Source organism: Myxocyprinus asiaticus, chromosome 45 (genome assembly GCF_019703515.2).
Source record: "Myxocyprinus asiaticus isolate MX2 ecotype Aquarium Trade chromosome 45, UBuf_Myxa_2, whole genome shotgun sequence".
Lineage (NCBI taxonomy): Eukaryota > Metazoa > Chordata > Actinopteri > Cypriniformes > Catostomidae > Myxocyprinus > Myxocyprinus asiaticus.
In genome coordinates, this window is record NC_059388.1 from 8,704,479 (window position 1) to 8,725,047 (window position 20,569).

At 36.6% G+C, this 20,569-nt stretch overlaps 1 protein-coding gene across 1 annotated transcript in view; it reads left to right on the top strand.

Moving 5' to 3' along the window:
* The window catches only part of LOC127435406 (USP6 N-terminal-like protein), an 89,226-nt gene that overhangs the window by 1,575 nt on the left and 67,082 nt on the right, over nt 1–20,569 (top strand). Inside the window, exon 2 of the mRNA XM_051688870.1 lies at nt 13,346–13,431. Within this exon, the coding sequence (XP_051544830.1) occupies nt 13,428–13,431 (4 nt within the window). The 5' untranslated portion in view covers nt 13,346–13,427. The remainder of the gene's footprint in view (nt 1–13,345; nt 13,432–20,569) is intronic.

Sequence of the window (20,569 nt, forward strand, 5' to 3'; positions counted from 1 at the left end):
TAAGAGGAAATACAATAGCTCTCTCACACACACACAGATGGTCGACTGATGACTTCAGCAGGAAATGTACAGAAGGATCAGGGCGGCAGAAGAGAAGCTGATGGAGAACTGAACTGGTTTAGCCCACAGATAAGGAAAGATCACTTCCTGTGTGTGTATGTGGGAGGATATGTATCATGGCAGCAAAGTGGAGCAAAGCTTCATAGCTGGCACATTAGACAGTTCTCTAGCGGGCAATGGTGTAGGAAGTAGTTATTACTTTTGTGAAACACTTCCCCCAGCCAAGCAACACACACACTTTTGTCAAATTGTTTGACATTTGCATTGCATGCAAGCAAAATCACACTAGCTAATAATAGGGCTGGGTGATATAGTTAAAAAGTATGCCTATCTCTTTTTCAGCCTTGTGATAATATCTAATATACATAAATATTTATTTATTTGCTCTGAAATGGCTTTAAAGGATTTTAGTTAAAAGAAACATAATTTCAACCAAAGAGCCATTGTTACCAAGTAGATTCTAAACGTTTAATGCAGGAAGTAAAATACAGTAAATGTCTAGTTAAAAGTAATCAAGGCATGCTTTCCAAACTTCACTTAATGAAGACGAGGAAAAGTTATATTTAATTTATATATACCAATTTAACAATATGTATCTATAAATACAAACAGCAATATTTACCTACTTATATTTAATAATTCGCATTTATATCCACTAATTTTAATAAGCACTACTTATAAGATACTTATATTTAATCATCTTCATTTATAGACCATTTCAAGGATGTAAACAATAACAAAGGAATTAGAAGGCTACTGCGCATGTCTGGCCCTGAAGCCTTGTCAGTCTGTCAAAATAAAATGACTAGCACATCCTTTTAGAGTTTAGCTGAAACAGAACAAACAAAATATGTGCAAAAACTTAAAATAAACAATAAGGTGTCATTACCGGATCATTTATATAAGACTCTTTAGTCAACAGATTTTCACAAAGAGCATCAAACGTTTTCCGGAAGTGACTTATCCAGACGAGTTGTTGATGCTGAGCGCGTCTACACGCGAAAGTCGATAAAATTGTGGCGTAGTTTAGATGCACGCTATTATTTCCTCAGCGGGGAGATCGGAAATATTGGATTGCTCCTGTTTTAATCAATGAAGCCATTCAATGAAGCTGTCTACATGACCTGTGGACAAGGTAAGGATTTCTTTTTGTAATGATAAAAATACTTTTCTTGTCTCTTTCTTCTGGATAAAAGCGTCTGCTAAATAACTAAATGTAGAAGTATATGACTTGCGCAGCTTCATTCAATATAATGGGAGCGATGGTCACTTTTAGAGCTCTGCCTCTCAAACTTACAATTATTTGGCATAAATTTCATTCACCTAAAAGATATTAGATGTGTGGTACAGTTGTTAGTACTGCACATATCAATCCAGCCGTCTCGCTTCATTGAAGTGGTACTTACGTCCATTTGTCGTTGTTTTTTTTTGGAGGTCTAAACACTTTAATTTTCTTTAGATCCAGGGAGCACCCAGCCACCGAACAACACGGTCCACATTTTAATAATGGCATTTTATAACAATCATGTTAACATTAGTAATGTTAATCGTGTTAAAGTCACTATGAATGAACTGTTGTTTTGAATGCGAGTGCGTTCCATTCAGACTATGCCCTATTCCCTCCAAAGACTTTACCATCCACTGTGAGAGCTTTGAAAGGCTAAAAGTTGTGGGGCTAAAAAAATAAGTGTCATTCAAAACTCACTTTTTAAGTCATTTTTATTGGAAATTGAGCTTGAAGCGATCTTACAGCATGCCTATCATGATTGTTGTCCCTTCAAAGTGCCCTTCGGAGGGTGATTTATCTAGTTTGGAATGCAGTCTTGAGTTCGTGTCTAGCAGGAAATTTTCAAGGAACAAAAAGATGCCTCTTCCTTAAACTGTCTTGAAATGGTCTATATGCACCAATATCACACTACATATCTATAAAAACAGCAATATTAACCTGCTTATATTTATTAAATCCTTTTCCTTTTTTTATGCACTAATGTTAAAATACATATCTATAAATACAAACACCACTATTTTATAATTTTTTTAATTATTCTCATTTATATGCACTAATTTTATTACATAGCTAGTCATATTTATTAAATCATTTTCATTTAAAAACACTAATGTCACAATACGTACATGATCAGTAAATACAAGCATATTTACCTAAGTATATGTATTTAATCATTTATATGCACATATTTCACACTATCAGAGGCAAGAAAAAGTATGTGAACCCTTTGGAATCAGCTGGTTTTCTGCATTAATTGGTCACAAAATGTGATCTCATCTTCATTAAAGTATAGACAAAGCACAATGTGCTTAAGCTAACAACACAAACAATATAATATAATCTTTCATGTCTTTATCGAACATATCCCATTAAACATTCACAGTGCTGTGGAAAAAGTAAGTGAACCCCTAGGCTAAAGACCACAAAAAACCTAATTAGTGTTAGGAGTTGGCAAACCTGGCATCCAAATAATGAAACGAGATTGGTGGTGTGGGTTAGAGCTACTTTGACTCATAAAAAGCACTCAAACATTTTGAGGTTGCTATTCACAATAAGCATCTGCTGATGTGAACCATGCCTTGCAAAAAAGTGATTTCAGAAGACCTACAATCAAGAATTGTTGCTTTGCATAAAGCATAAAGGGTTATAAAGTTATCTTGAAGAGCTTATATATTTATCTGTCCACAGTTAGACAAATTGTCTATAAATGGAGATGATTTAGTACTGTGGCTACTCTCCCTAGAAGTGGCCGTCCAGCCATGTTGACTCAAAGGGCACACCACAGAATGTTCAATGAGGTAAAAAAGAACCCTAGAGTGACAGCTAAGGACTTAAGGAATCATTGGAACTGGTTAACATCTCTGTTCATGAGTCTACTATATGGAAAACATTAAACAGAAGCCACTGCTTTCCAACAAAATATTGCTGCATGCCTGAAGTTTGCCAAAGACCACCTTGACACTCCACAACGCTGCTGGGAAAATGTTCTGTGGACTGATGAAACTAAGGTTGAATTGTTTGGGAAGAACACGCAGCACTACGTATGGCTTAAAAAGAGCACCGCATACCAACAAGGGCACCGCATACACACATCGTCCCAGCAGTGAAGTATGGTGGAGAGAGCATCATGATTTGGGGATGCTTCGGGGCCTGGATCGCTTGCCAGGGAAAAATGAATTCCCAAGTTTATCAAGATACCCTACAGGATAACATCAGGGTTGCTGTTCGCCAGCTGAAACTCAGTAGAAGTTCAGTGATACACCAGGACAATGACCATAAACATCAAAGTAAATCCACTGCAGTATGGCTTCAAAAAAAGAAAATCAACCTTTTGGAGTGGCCCAGTCAGAGCCCAGACCTTAACCCAATAGAGATGCTGTGGAATGACCTCCAGAGCCGTTTACACCAGACATTTTAAGAATATGGCTGAGCTGAAGCAGTTCTGTAAGCAAGAATGGTCCAAAATTCCTTCTGAACGTTGTGCAGGTCTAATCCGCAGCTACCGGAAACGCTTGGTTGAGGTTATTGCTGCCAAAGGAGGATTGACCAGTTATTAAATCCAAGGGTTCACATACTTTTTCCACATTACTGTTATTGTTTAATGGGATGTGTTCAATAAAGCACATTGTGTTTGTCCATACTTGTGACTTTGATGAAGATGAGATCATATTTTATGACCAATTAATGCAGAAAACTAGCTAATTCTAAAGGGTTCACATGATCAGTCACTGATCTAAATCGGCCAATCTTCGTCTTAAGTCTGTGATCGGCCGATCGTGCCTAGAATCAAGGCCAATCTTTTTTGCAGCACGAAGGGAATCACACATCCACTGCTACTGTAATGAATGAGCCCTTTCTTAGCCCTTGATGCATGACACTGTGGCATCTGGAGGGTGAATGGTTGGCAATTCTAAGTATTCACAAATGTAAACTTTTAGACATGCTGTTATTCTGATGCCCACTGGCAGAGAGAGCTGGTTTGGCTCGAAACAAGGCGGTTGGCCCACACACACTCATACAAACAGAAGTTCAGATTCTAAAGCGAGTGTAATGTTCCTGGGAGATGCAGTTGTGCTGTATCCACTAGTTTAACTTGACTCTTACATGGTTGTTCCTCTTTGCAGCGTGCAATTTAAAGCCCACAGCTGAACATGTGATCATATGGCCGCAGTAATCCCAGCATTAAGACGAGCTTGTCAAGAGTTCTCACTTTCTCTCTCTGCGTCTCTTTCTTGCCCAACTGCATGCTTTGATGCAGTCTCTTTGACTTTTTTGTGATCTATAAAAAAAAAAAAAAACAGTTGGGTGAACTATTCCTTTGAACTGAATGTTTGCTCATTCCACAAGCATGAGAATGGGAATGACATCTTTCCCTATCTCGGTCAATCCTTATAATTTCCTGTCACCTCCACCTGCATCATCTTATTACAGTGATTAACTCTCTCTGACTACTGTCCACCGCCTTTAGATTACTGTCATGATGCTGATAACTGCAGGAGGTAGGGGTGGTGTGTAAATTATAAGAGTTATTTGGTCATCCTACATGTAGGTGTGAGAGGCAGGGCTCGACATTAAGCATTGTCATGTGCTTGTGCTTCGGACAAGTAAATTGATCATTCACTTGTCCGAGTAAAAAAAAATTACTTGTCCAGAGACAAAAACAAAAGAAAGGCCTCCATCGTCATCATTTACACCTAAGAACCATTAAGACCACTGTGCAGAAAGATGGTAAATCATTATTTACCCTCAAGCCTGTATGAATTTCTCTCTTCTGAGGAACACAAAATTAGATTTTTGGCAGAATGTTAGTCACAGTCACTATTCACTGTCACTTTTTTTTCATAAACTAAAAGTGAATTGATGCTGAAACTAACATTCTCTCTAACATCTCCTTTTGAGTTCCACAGAAGATAGAAAGTCATACAGGTTTGGAACAGCATAAAGGTGAGTAATGATGAAAGGATTTTTGGTAACACTTTACAATAAGGTTCATTGACATTAGATAATGCATTAGTTATCATGAACTATTGAACTAACAATGAACAATATTTTACAGAATTTATCAATCTTAGGTAATGTTAGTTACTATAAACAAAATATACAATTGTTCATTGTTAGTTCATAGTGCATGAACTAATGTTTAATATTGACAAAATGCTTTGCACATGTTAACATATAAAATCCTGAGAGAACCTTGCTGCTAAATCACAGTTGTACAATTGAAGTCAGAAGTTTACACACACTTAGGCTGAAGTCATTAAAATTAATTCTTTGACCACTCCACAGATTTCATATTAGCAAACTATAGTTTTGTCAAGTCGCTTAGGACATCTGCTTTGTGCATGACACGTAATTTTTCCAGCAATTGATTACAGATAGATTGTTTCAGTTTTAATTGACTATATTACAATTCTATTGGTTTACATACACTAAGTTAACTGTGCCTTTTTTGGGGGGGGGGGGGGGGGCATGCACATCAACAGGTTAAGCAGCTTGGAAAATTCCAGAAAATTACGTCAATCCTTTAGGCAATTAGCTTGATAGGCTAATTGGAGGTGTACCTGTGCATGTATTTTAAGGCCTACCTCAAACTCAGTGCCTCTTTGCTTGACATCATGGGAGAAGACCTCAGAAAAAAATAAGAAGAAAATAAGGACCTCCACAAGTCTGGTTCATCCTTTGGAGCAATTTCCAAGCATGTGAAGGTACCACGTTCATCTGTACAAACAATAGTACGCAAGTATAAACACCATGTGACCACACAGCCATCATACTGCTCAGGAAGGAGATGCATTCAGTCTCCTAGAGATGAACATAGTTTGGTGAGAAAAGTACAGATCAATCCCAGAACAACATCAACGGACCTTGTGAAGATGCTGTTGGAAACAGGTTGACAAGTATCTACACTACCGGTCAAAAGTTTTGAAACACTTACTCATTCTTTATTATAATTTTTTTTTTTTTTTTTTTTCATATTTTAGAATAGAGTAATCAGAACTATGGAATAACAGAAATGGAACTATGGGAATTATGTTGTCACTAAACAAAATCCAAAATAAATCAAAACTGTGTTATATTTTAGCATCTTCAAAGCAATCACCCTTTGCCTAGAATTTGCAGACATGTACTCTTGACATTTTCTCAACCAACTTATTGAGGTATCACCCTGGGATGCTTTTTAAACAGTATTGAAGGAGTTCCCATCTATGTTGGGCACTTATTGGCTGCTTTTCTTTATTATTTGGTCCAAGTCATCAATTTAAAACTTTTTTTTTTCATTACATTTTGATTTTATAATGAAATAAATTAATATGGTGGCACAATTATATTTTTGTCTACAAAACTAATTTCAAACATGTAAGCATATGCCTTCAGATCAAAAGATTTTTAAGATCATGAGAAACATTTCAGTCGTGTTTAAAAACTTTTGACTGGTAGTGTATATCCACAGTAAAATGAGTCCTATATCGACATAACCTGAAAGGCTGCTCTGCAAGGAAGAAGCCACTGCTCCAAACACTGCCATAAAACAGCCAGACTACAGTTTGCAAGTGTACATGGGGACAAAGAAACTGTTTGGCCATAATGACCATCGTTATGTTTGGTAGAAGAAAGGTAAGTCTTGCAAGCCGAAGAACACCATCCCAACCATGAAGCATGGGGGCGGCAGCATCATGTTGTGGGGGTGCTTTGCTGCAGTAGTGACTGATGCACTTCACACAGTAGATGGTATCATGAGGAAGGAAAATTATGTGGATATATTGAAGCAACATCTCAAGACATCCACCAGAAAGTTAAAGCTCGGTCACAAATGGGTCTTCCAAATGGACAATGATCCCAAGCATACCTTCAAAGTTGCGGCAAAATTGCTTAAGGACAACAAAGTCAAGGTATTGGAGTGGCCATCACAAAGACCTGAGCTCAATCTGCTAGAAAATCTGTGGGCAGAACAGGAAAAGTGTGTGCGAGCAAGGAGGTCTAAAAACCTGACTCGGTTATTCCAGTTCTGTCTGGAGGAATGGGCCAAAATTCCAGCAACTTATTGTGAGAAACTTGTGGAATGCTACCCAAAACATTTGACCCAAGTTAAACAATTTAAAGGCAATGCTACCAAATACTAACAAAGTGTATGTAAACTTCCGACCCACTGGGAATGTGATGAAAGAAATAAAAGCTGAAATAAATCATTCTATCTACTATTATTCTGACATTTCACATTCTTAAAATAAAATAGTGATTCTAACTGACCTAAGACAGGGAATGTTTTCTACAATTAAATGTCAGGGATTGTGAAAAACTGAGTTTAAATGTATTTGGCTAAGGTGTTTGTAAACTTCTGACTTCAAATGTATATTCAAAACAGATATGCATATTAAAGATAGGTATGTTTTCATTGTGTGAAATGTATTAATGTTATAGTATTAATATTATTATAATGTATATTGTTATATACTTATTAAAATTGACTGATTCACATGGCAGAGAAAATACCTTGGATACATACATTAGATGGAGCTCTAGAAAGATGAGAGATGTAACTGGTGCATAAGTCTGTTTTTAGCGTTTCTTTTCACTCTACAGATGGCATTATTACACAAAGCGTTTTTGCAATTTCTGCCTTTCTTGCTGTATTACCAGGGAGCACCACGATGTGACGAGACAAAATTAGATCTCTCCAACGTTGTGCGCTTGTGATGAAGACAACATTCGTTATTGAGATTTTAATTTTCTTGTCCGGTCTGGCAAGTAAAATTCTCTTTAAGTTGCCCGTTCAAAATTCAACTTGTCGCGGACAAGCGTTTATGTTGTGCCCTGATGAGGGCGGTAGAATAAGAAAAGGCAGGAAAGATGGGTGTAGCGGTTAGCTCTCTCACACTGGGTCATGACAGGTTAGCTGATATTAAAGGCCTGATATCATCATTGTTTGTGTATGTCAGTGTGGGGCGCTTAGCTTTCATTCTGTATTACGTGAAAGATCATTTTGAGTTTAAATCTGTTACATTATTTTAGTAATATGTTTCAGTGTAAAATACATTCAAGAAGTATAACTGATATTTTGCCTGAAGATTTTTTGCACATTATATTTCTAGATCTTGCAAATTAAAGTGAGGAAATGCAGAGGAAATACAAACTAACAAAGCAATCATAGAACACAGAAGTGGGCTGAAAATTTCTATCACAGCTTTTTTTTTTTTTTTTTTTTTTACTTTTCTATGTAATTAGACTCAAATCTCAACCTGATCTCATAGCGACAATATGACTTTTATACCCTTTCACAGTTCACATAAATTACGGGTAAAACGGCAGACTATTGGTGTGCTCCCTAGCTCCCTATGTTCTGAATCAGTAAATTGTGAACATGAATTCGGGCACTGGCAAGGTGTTCATCCACTGAGCATTAGGACACTTATGACTCAATTACCTGCGACATGATTACGAGTTTGTGCGTTCAAGAGCAGCTGTTGTTAAAGGTGCACTCAGTAATTTTTTCCTTATTTAAAAGGTTATACTTCTAAAGAAATTAATTGTAATTTTATGTATAAATGTATAAAAATCATGAGCACTTACATGAGATGAAGACTAGTCATATCAGTAACCTTATAAAAGCTGTTTTATTCTACATGGTGAGGGTCCCCTCATGGGGGCGACCATTTTAGAATCACATGACCAGCCAAATACTACTCGCTTAATCTCAGTAACCTCCCTGTTATTGGACACTTTCACTCACTGATTAAACTATTCCTGGCTTACTGTGAATAGTGAATTTCTACAATGGCATTGGTTACGGAAAAGCTTTGATTTGGTTTCTGCATTCATGCCCCTTGGTGTCAGTGTGTATAAATGACAGTATTGTTCATTTTCGGTGTAGATATTAAAACATACAGTGTTATTATGGAAGATAAATGAAGAAATAGGAGTTGGGCTGGGTATTGATACAGATTACCTGGTTCGATTCCAATTCACAAGCTCTAGATTCGATTAGATTCCGATCTCAATTCGATATAGATTCAAATGGGTACATTTCTGTTACAATGTCCATTTTGCTTACATATAAAATTAATTATTCCTCAGCTAATGCTCTTAATTATAAAGGAACCTTCTAGGCCAGTGGTTCTCAACCAAGGGGCCGGGACCCAATAGGGGGCCTCAGCACACTTCCATGGAGGCCTTAAGTTGACATAAAATTGACTCTTTCTGAAACTTCTAGAATCAAAAAAGATCCATTATTAATATTTTAATCAGACATGTCTAGTTTCAGCCGTGGGGGCCTTCAAATATTGTCTTGAACAGTGGGGGGCCTTGAAGTTAAAAAGGTTGAGAACCACTGTTCTAGGCAAACCCCTCTTGGTACAATTTGAAAATAGTAATTTTACCAATTTAATTTAATTAGTTATTCATCAAATTGGTCACAAATTAGCTTTTGAAAATCTTTCTAATTCAATCTATTCCATCAATTAATGTCTTGAAATTGCATATATTATGTTGCATATATATTTTGTTAAATTTGTATTGTTTATTGTCGTAATTTGTACTATTTTGAAGTATTTACATTGAAGTGTGGAACACATGCTTAATCTGTACGTCTTTTAAGACTAGCGGCAATCTGAAATCTGAACATTTACTAGCCAGTGGCTAATAGACATTTTTAGTTGCATAGCTTGAGATTTGGTTGCATATGTGTGTGATTTACTTTCATAAAAGAGGGTTGCTGCGTAAAGTCAAAGATAGATATTGGGATTTAAGAATCGATATTGAGATTGTTCAAACGAAGATCATGACGTAATGCAAATATTAAAATGTATCGCCTTACAAGTCATGCGCAATAGTAAAAGTGTTAGATGTCATAAGATAGCATTAGCATTGCAACTGATAGGGTGCGTCTCAATCACCTCCCTAGTTCAGCATCGGAAAATTTATGTTTTTACCCAGCCCTACAAAGAAGTGTATTTTTAATCTTTTTTTTTATAACAACTCTAATATTTTAAAGATTTTTCTTACCTTACATGAACAATATGGATGATAGGATGGAAAAAAAAAATTGATGGAAAAATCACTCCCTTTTAAAAAGAAAATAAGGCTTTTATGTTGTATATTTACACTTGCGTTCTTCAAAGACTTCAGAAGACCTGACAACATTTCCGGTAAAGGAACATAGTAAGCAGCAATGCTCCCTGTTTTTTCTTTTTTTTCGTTGCGTTCTGGGAATTTTTAGGGAGCAAAATTGCGATTGGGACAGTCCTAGAAATGGCCGACTCAGTAGTCAGTGCCCTGACTACTGAACTAGGGAGGTGATTGAGACGCACCCTATCAGTTGCAATGCTAATGCTATCTTATGACATCTAACACTTTTACTATTGCGCGTGACTTGTAAGGCGATACATTTTAATATTTGCATTACATAACCAACTACATTTAGAAGCTTGTTCAAGTGCAATCAAATTGCGTAGTAGCTTAACTGACAGAGCATTTGCGATGTAAAGGACCAGGGTATGAGTCCTGAAGAGCATGCAAGTCAACACGTGAGCCGAAAGTGACATAGAAGCACAACAAAATGACGTAGTTGCTTTAGCAGTTTCGATTTTCATCTCACATTTGCTTTTACAACACTGTCGGATAGGTTTAGGTTAGGGTTTAGGGTAGGGAGGTCAGTTTTGTTCATTTAAAACTCAATAGAGCGTAACCTTAACCTCATCAGTGTTTGAGAAGATTTAACTTGCTTTTAGGGCCGCAGAGTGGTCATTCCTTCTCAGAAATGTCGTGTTACGTGTAAGGAACCTCGTAATATAATTTTACAAACATGTCGACAAAATCACATAATTTTCGTGAGATCGAACTAAAAAATTAGGGCCCTATGATTTCCACTTTGCATCATTTGATGGCGATTACACATCTGATAACTTTAGTGTGAGAGAACAGAACTGCTCAAAACGTCTCATAACACATTCACTATATTTATCTTTATTTACTATCACCTTCACTAAGACATGAATGAATACATAAATTAATAATGTTAAGTTATTAGCTTTAATTTACCTTTGAGCAAATGTAGGTGTCCTTGCTGATTTGTACATATTCATTTGGGAATAAGAGCTGACATAGTTTGATCTATACAGTGTTTCCCACAGGATTTTGTGAGTCTATGGTGGGTGGACCTTGGACCCTCTTGGGGGTTTCAAGTTCTTAAGTAATTATTATAGACGGTCAGTAATAAAATAATAATAAAAAACAGCAGCATAGATTAAAAATAATAGAAAAAAAAATACAAATTAAGAAAATTCAGTGCTTTTTTAACAGCTTTAAATGTTTTTAACAGCAGTAGGTTATCAAGTATTCAAGTAAACATTCAGAATGAAATGCAACATAAAACTACTACTGGTCTTCACTGTATGATTATAATACATTAATACGTTTTAAAGCTACTAAAGTTACCCAGTCAAGAGCAGTGAGTGATTTCTCATTTTCTTGTTATAGTTGTTTGATTATTATAATGACACACTCGACAGCAGCAGGTCTATTAGCTTACATTTACACTTAAAAGTCCGACATTTTAATACAAATCTGCTATTTTCTCCACTGTTTACGTTCACTTTAGACATCGCTCTCTGTGTTTACATGAATACCTCACCAAGACATTTTGGTATTTTGGCGGAACTTTGAAATGTATTTGACCGTTCAGGTGCGCATTAGCACGAGCATTTTCGGAACACGCATGTTCAGCACACACACATATGCTGCCTGTCAATCAAACGGCGCAGCTGTTACTAAATCGCATGCGAATTATAAAATTATAATAATCATAAGAATATGAACTTTCTAATAAGTGACACAGGCCTAGCCTATCACAAATATAACTGATTATTTTTTTGTTATTGATGTTTTAATCAGTCGGGCAAGTAAAATTGTCTTTCACTTGCACCTTCAAAAATCCACTCGTCCTGGACAAGCGTTAATGTTGAGCCCTGTGAGCCATCAAAGAAATGAAGCAAAAGTGGTTACCTGTGTTGAACTTGCTCCTCAGATGCTGAAAATAGTTACTCTGTCAGAGCCGCTGGGGGGGTTGACTGGCTGGGAGTGAGAGATGCTTTGCAGAAGCAAAGGCGCAAAAAACAACATTAGAGATCTTTTATATTATTATGAGAAGTGTAAAAATATTTTCGGTTCATTATGAAACTGTGGCGGGACAAATTAGGTCTAGGTAATTAATGGGAAACTCTGCTTATAGCATGTTCTTCTCAAGATTTATTTAAAGATTTAAAAAACAGAAAGAAAAAAACACTGTGTGTATCGTCTCAAGGTTCTTCGTATCACTATGACAAGAGACACAGAAACACTTTTTTATTTTTTTAGGATTTTTAGTGTAATTTCTATAAAATTCCACTTAAACCTCCTCAGACACACATGACTCCAATAGACTCTCGTTGGAAAAAAGCAAACGCTTATCAGAAAATGGCGGAGAGCAACAGTTGCTAAGATAGGATTGGTCAGAAATGCTTGTAAGGCAGGGTTTAGCAAAGGGTCATTTCGTTTTTTGCTGGTTCCCGCAAACATCTGCCCATGCTTCCTTCACCCGTGGTATTTGGCCGTTCAAAGGTAAATGTGACTGCGCCTTTGGAAAATCAAGTTAGTTTGGAGAAAAGCTCTAGCATCATTTGTTTGCAGATGCCACTTGCTTTTATTCGTTTTTATGTACTGAAATAATATACTTTTACTTTATAAGTGAGGCTTAAGTACCTGTATACGTTCTGGGGCAAATGTATACAGTATATTTTGGGTGTGGTTGTCACCTTCCTAATTGGATATAGCTAGGCCTAGACTTTTTAGTTGAAAGATGATCTTTATTACACCCAAATGCATAGACCTAATATATAAACACTGAAACAAAAAATATCCAACTAAAATATCATGATCAGTATTACTTTAAGAGCTTTATCACTATGCAAAATGAATATTTCAGATGATCTCATGCAACGCTAGATGCTAAAAATACTTCAGAGTTTTTATGATGCAGTGATTACAGTAGATTGACTCACATAGTCTCATAAATGACACTCATATGGAAACTTGTTTAGTGACTTGCTTTTAATGAATGTCTGCTTCAAAATTCTGTTTACAATTCATGGATCTCTTTTTTGGAGAATGTTGTGGTTTACTGTGGATTTATCTGTTGCTTTCCTTAGTAACAACTCAAGGTGTTTTAGCATCTGTTTCTAAACCGATTGCTTGACATTTTTACATGAGCATACATGTACAGTGACTTGTCTTTTGTGTTGTGTCCAGGTCATGAGTGCCTTGAGGATACCAGCTGTTGAGAAGAACCTCACCTGGAGCACACATCCCTGCCAGCACCCAGGATCACAGTATGAGTGAGTACAAACAACCCACATACTACAAACTATTGCTGGGCAGTAACTAAGCGTAATGACGCTTACTAATTTTTCAGTAGCGTGACCGTAGTTTAGGTGTTTTCATAATAGGGTGATTCTCATGAAACCTGTCATGAAAATGTCATGGTCCTATTTCACTCCAAAATTAAAAGAAAGAAATATGAACTCATATTTTGCCTATAGAAAATAAAGTCTATTTGTGACACAACGTCAGGGTTCTGGGGTGGAAAGGAGGAGACGGGGAGCAGTGACACGTTTCAGGTCAGGCTTATATTCTCTTCGCTTTGTGTACAGCATATGTACTTTTTAATGCATTCACTCAGTTCAATAATTCACTCTCAAAATAAACATAAACTTCATCACAATACTCAATAGATCAAAACACTCAATATAAACACACGCCAACGCTGCACACTCGTCTTCTCTGGCGTGTTTGACTGCTTTTAAGGGCTCTCTCCACCATCACTGTAATGAGAAACAGCTGTTAGAAATCATGCCAAACAGCTTGAGGAGCCACATCACTCCCTCTCTCCCACAAACAGACACATGACCATGCCCCCATCACCACACTATTTTAAGGGCCATCTAGACACCATTTTACATTATTTCATGACAGTTATGCACATTTAAGCCTCTAATTCTCGTTACTGCAATGCAAATGTTTAATTATGACCAGAACAGTGAATGCACAAAATATATTGTGATGTTTAACTCTTTGTTTAATAATACTGCCAAAAGTTAAGTCATTGTTTTACAAAAAAACAGGATTCAAAGTGGAAATATACACTCACTGAGCACTTTATTAGGAACGCTATGGTCCTAATAAAGTGCCCGATGTAGTCTTCTGCTTTTGTAGCCCATTCGCTTCAAGGTTCAACATGTTGTGCATTCTGAGATGCTATTCTGTTCTTTACAATTATACAGAGTGGTTATCTGAGTTACCATAGCCTTTCTGTCAGCTCGAACCAGTCTGGCCATTCTCCGTTGACCTCTCTCATCAACAGGGCATTTCTGTCCACAGAACTGCCACTCACTGGATCACCATTTTGAGTAAACTCTAGAGACCGTTCTGCGTTACAGAAATACTCAAACCAGCCCGTCTGGCACCAACAATCATGCCATGGTTGAAATCACTGAGATCAAATTTTTTCCCCAGACCTGTATCTGCATGATTTTATGCATTGCACTGCTACCACACAATTGGCACGATAATCGCATGAATAATTAGTGTACAGGTGTTCCTAATAAGGTGCTCAGTGAGTGTATATCTGTATTTATTTCTGATATATTAATTGAATTAAACATGTAATATAATGAGGTGATGTGATAATGTAGCATACTACTCTTTCAAACTTATCTGTGCATTGTGGACACATTGTGCATACTATTTGAAAAAAAGTAGTAGGCAGTATTCAGTATATACTGCACATTATGCAGTAAGCAGTACACTAGTTAGTCCATTTCTAACTCAGCCAGAGATCAGCGGAAAGAGCAGAGGTGGCAGGGTGTGTCGTGTAAATAATCATAATAACACTTTGAAACGTGACTGCTTTATTTGTATATCTGTGGAGAAACAGCTCTGCAAATCTGATTTAAAATCAGCATGAGCTCAATAGAATCTAGTTAAGGAACTGCCCTGATTCACATCAGATTAACTCAGATACCTCAGTAAATTGCTGTAAAAATGAGGGTTACATCGGGCAGAGAAACATAAACAAATAAATAGCGGAAAAATACCTATTTTCTGATTAAATGGAAAATATTTTAATCCTAACAGCTCTCTAAGCATCTGGATTATAAAAGCCGCCTCGAGAGGTCAAATAAAAACAATCACTGACACTGACATTTGCTGTATCTAAATCTTTCAACATTGACAGTATTCATCCATATTTTTATCCTCACTTCAATGCATATTTTGATTAGAAAAATCAAGTGTTCTAAATGTAAAATAAAAATAAAAAAATGCTACCATATAGAAACATCAGCACATATTTTGTGTCTACAACTTATCTTGTGAATAGTAAAAAAAAACCTTATCTAACTTTATTAAACCTATACACACAGTTGAAGTCAGAAGTTTACACACACTTAGGTTGAAGTCATTAAAACTAATTTTTAACCACTCCACGGATTTAATATTAGCAAACTATAATTTTGGCAAGTCGTTTAGGACATCTGCTTCGTGCATGACACAAGTAATTTTTCCAACAATTGTTTACAAATAGATTGTTTCACTTTTAATTGACTATATCACAATTCCAGTGGGTCAGAAGTTTACATACACTAAGTTAACTGTGCCTTTAAGCAGCTTGGGAAATTCCAGAAAATTATGTCAAGCCTTTAGACAGTTAGCCATTTAGCTTCTGACAGGAGGTGTACTTAATTGGAGGTGTAACTGTGGATGTATTTTAAGGCAAACTTTTAAAATCAGTGCCTCTGACATAATGGGAAAGTCTATAGAAATCAGAAAAAAAATAAAATAAATTGTGGACCTCCACAAGTTTGGTTCATCCTTGGGAGCATTTTCCAAACGCCTGAAGGTAGCACATTCATCTGTACAAACAATAGTACGCAAGTATAAAAACCATGGGACCACACAGCCATCACCCTGCTCAGGAAGGAGACGCATTCTGTCTCCTTGAGATGAATGTAGTTTGGTGCGAAAAGTGTAAATCAATCTCAGAACAATATCAAAGGACCTTGTGAAGATGCTGGAGGAAACAGGTAAACAAGTATCTATATCCACAGTAAAACAAGTCCTATATTGAGATAATCTGAAAGCCTGCTCAGCAAGGAAGAAGCCACTGCTCCAAAACCGCCATAAAAAAGCCAGACTACAATTTGCAAGTGCACATGGTTACAAAGATCTTACTTTTTGGAGAAATTTCCTCTGGTCTGATGAAACAAAAATGGAACTTTTTGGCCATAATGACCAACATTATGTTTGGAGGAAAAAGGGTGAGGCTTGCAAGCCCAAGAACACCATCCCAGCCGTGAAGCATGGGGCGGCAGCATCATGTTGTGGGGGTGCTTTGCTGCAGTAGTTACTGGTGCACTTCACAAAATAGATGGCATCATGAGGAAGGAAAATTATGTGGATATATTGAAGCAACATCTCAAGACATCAGCCATGAAGTTAAAGCTCGGTCACAAATGGGTCTTCCAAATGGACAATGACCCCAAGCATACCTCCAAGATTGTGGCAAAATGGCTTAAGGACAACAAAGTCAAGGTGTTGGAGTGGCCATCACAAATCCCTGACCTCAGTCTGATAGAAAATTTGTGGGCAGAACAGAAAAAGCGTGTGCGAGCAAAGAGGCCTACAAACTCAGTTACACCAGTTCTGTCTGGAGGAATGGGTCAAAATTCCAGCATCTTTTTTGTGAGAAGCTTGTGGAAGGCTACCCAAAACGTTTGACCCAAGTTAAACAATTTAAAGGCAAAACTACCAAATACTAACAAAGTGTATGTAAACTTCTTACCCACTGGGAATGTGATGAAAGAAATAAAAGCTGAAAAAAAAAAAAAATCATTCTCTCTACTATTATTCTGACATTCCACATTCTTAAAATAAAGTAGTGATCCTAACTGACCTAAACAGGGAATGTTTTCTACGATTAAATGTCAGAAATTGTGACATTGAGTTTAAATATATTTGGCTAAGATGTATGTAAACTTCTGACTTCAGATGGCTCAAAAAAGGGTACTGTTGCACTCAATAGTCAAAAGTTTTTAGTTGGTTTTAACCCCGCCCCTTCAAGAGCCTGTTTTTGTAAACACAAATCTAGCTGCTAATGCAAAGGTGTATTTTCAGCTGTTTCCCTCCCAAAACCCTGTTCCATACCCCTAACTACCTTGGTTAAGGGTCCACTGGCTTGAATTTGTACATTTCGAAGAAGGATGAATAATGGTGAATTTGTGGTTGTGTTTGAGCCATTTTACACCTGAATGCTTCCATCGGATGCATCAGTCCATTCAGAGAAAGTGGCTAGTTTCTTTTTTTTTAATGGCGACATTTTTCGGAGGTATCTTGGAACGTACAGCACGAGCAAGTGTTCTTTATTCTTTATATGTAGGGTATTGTGATTCAAAACATTGAAATATTGTGATCTTTTACTGACTTGTCTCTCATTATCTGCGTTGAACTCCAGCCTCGTGGTATACAAACACTGCGATGTTCTGTGTGTATTTGGTTATGTATTAATGTTGTCAGTTAGGTTGTCGTTCGGTTCTCAAGTCAAGGGGCAGTCACACTAAGCTTTGAGCATGCACGTTTTTTTTTTCGGACAACGCAACAGACCAGGATATGATGTCATGCAGGAGGGCTTCTGGTGTAAGTAAATAATAAATCACAAATAAAATTACATTTAAAATGTTAAAATATATTGTCTACTCACTTCCCGGCAATAAAAAAAACTCATACCTGTAAAATATGTATTCTTTGTATTGAGCCAAGAGTTTAGATGTTTCAATCTTCCATTGGTCACATGTCCTCACGTCATACAGATTCGCAGGTCAGAATTTGCCAAACTTGAACTCTTGTATGCAGTGGAGTACGAAATTTCTTCGCTTGAGCTTGCGTTTCCGGTCTCCGCCGTTCAGATGCGTTTGAAATGGAGCGCGAAGTGTAGTACTTTAGTGGAAAAGATTGGTTCTCAATTTCCCCGGGAACCGGCTCTGGCATGACAACAGGGTGGAATGGATTGTGTGTTTGTGTGGCTGTAAACTAAAGCCTATTGGCTTTTTTTTTTTTTTTTTTTTTTTTTTAATGGGATGAGCCGTATGAGATTTCCCTGCACCCACTTCCTGTTTCAGTAAGAAATACATCAAAACACCAAAGAAAACTGCGCTCATCAAGGCACTTCACTGCGACCTTTAATATGTTGAATACTTAAATAGAGAGCATTGTAACAGAGCCAAGTCTCTGTAATTTAAAATAAAGAGTCCCTAAATAAGTACGTATATTCCAGGCATGTTTATTGTTAAAAGTCATTTACATGTACATTTATGCATTTAGCAGATGCTTTTATGCATTCAAGGTATACATTGTATTAGTTTATGTGTTCCCTGTGAATCAAACCCACGATCTTGGCATTGCTCACACCATGCTCTACTTTGGATTGGGATTCTTTTAGCCTCCATGTCTGTGCCCGTCATAGTATTGAAAGACTAAGAAAATGTTTTAACATTCTATAAATCGATTTTAAAAACCACCATCCTTTTCCAGCACCTTAGTTATCGGTATCGGCCAAATTAACATCTAGAATGAATCTTTAAGGTCTTTTTTTAAGTTTTCTTTAAAGTCAGTTGCAAGTTATACAGCTCCCTAAACCTCTCCACCTTTTTTTTTTTTTTAATTTAAATTTTTTTTTTTACATGATTTCATCTCTTGTTCTCCCGTCTAATGTTCGACTAAACAAGGTCTTGAGTCTTTGATCTTCAACATCAAGCAGGACAGAAATAGATAAAAATCACACAAAGACCAAATGCAGATGTTAAAATGCACCTTAAATAGCTGGACAACCACACAGAAGTGTGTGTGTGTGTGTGTGTGTGTCTCTATATCCATGGCAACTCTTGAGGATGTGGTGTAATCAGTATGACCAAAGGAAATAATACTGTTGCCTGTTGATAAGCTTCCGTGTTTCTTATGATCTAAATTCAGTGGATGTTTGTGTGTACAGTAGTATGTAAGTAAAGTGAAACGACAGTGATTTCTGCTCCACATTCTTTAATCAACTTCATGCCAGGTTTTCAAAATTTCGCTTCTTAGTAAAATTTGCTCCATTACCACTAGGGGTGGGAAATGTAAGGAATTTAACGATTCTGGTTCCAATTCCTCTTAACAATTCTGGTTCCCTTAATGATTCTTTTTATAATTTTGAAGAATTAATTAATTCATTCAGTAACTGCTCCAACTGATTTATAAGTGTTGTTTGATTCACGATGAAGAACCGTCTGATAAATCATTTGTTGAGAATGGTAGCGCTGTCTGTTTCGCGCTGAAAATTCAGAGGAGGGGCAGCGCTGCCGCCGAATTGTACTGCTGGAAACATTGTCAGACTATTTATTATAGTAAGATGTTCCATCCACATCTGTGAAAAATTGAATGTTCGAGAACCGCTAAAAGAACCAAAAGGAATGAAAATCAAACGGGTCTTGTAGGTCTGCACGATTATGACAAAGAATCTTAATTGTTCATTCTTTCCTTTGATATTCATGATTATTAATTTTGATTAACAGAATTTATATTAAAATATTATAATGATTTTTTTTTTTATGTTGGGCAAATGCAAGCCATATTCTTTATGTAGCTTACTCTTCCAAAAACAAGCTGAGAACTTTGTTCCTTAACTACTTCATTGCTGTTTTATTGTTATATCATATATTATCATGGAACCGTTCTTGTTTTTCGCACAATTACTGAGAGGCTTATGCACTCAACAGACATGTCTCTGATAGTTTACAATGCTCAATCACTGAAAAAAAAAATGTTAATGCCAAATTTTAGTGCATCGGGGGTAGATCTAAATGGAATGCTGTAAATGACACTTTCCATTTAGTTATACAGTATATATACAGTATATTAGGCATGTAACGATACACAAATTTCATGATACGATACGATGCATAGCCTCATGATAAGATACGATACAATATGAACACCCACACATTTTTGCTCAAACTTATTCAAGGATTCGACATAAATATCTTTTAAATCATAAATGCCACAAAAGTGTCTGACATTGGCAACAAAAAGCAGAGCTCTAAGTAACTTAAACAACAGCACTGCATTTATTTTGTTTGATTGTTGAGAAAAACTAATATGAACTCACATTTTTCATGGTTTTCTTGAGAAAATAGATACTACTATAGATACTAAATACTATTTACAGTGTATGTGTAAAGCACTTTTCACAATACACGTAGATTCAAAGCAGCTTTATAGAAAATCATACCTTGTTGTCTGAAAGCCCCCCTGTGAACAAGCTGAATTGATTGTAGCAAGGAAAAAACTCCTTTCAATGTTATTTAGTGGTGGGGAAAAAAAACAAAAACAAAAACCAAAAAAAATGGTTTTACGATATATGTGAATAATCCAATAATATTTAGCAGC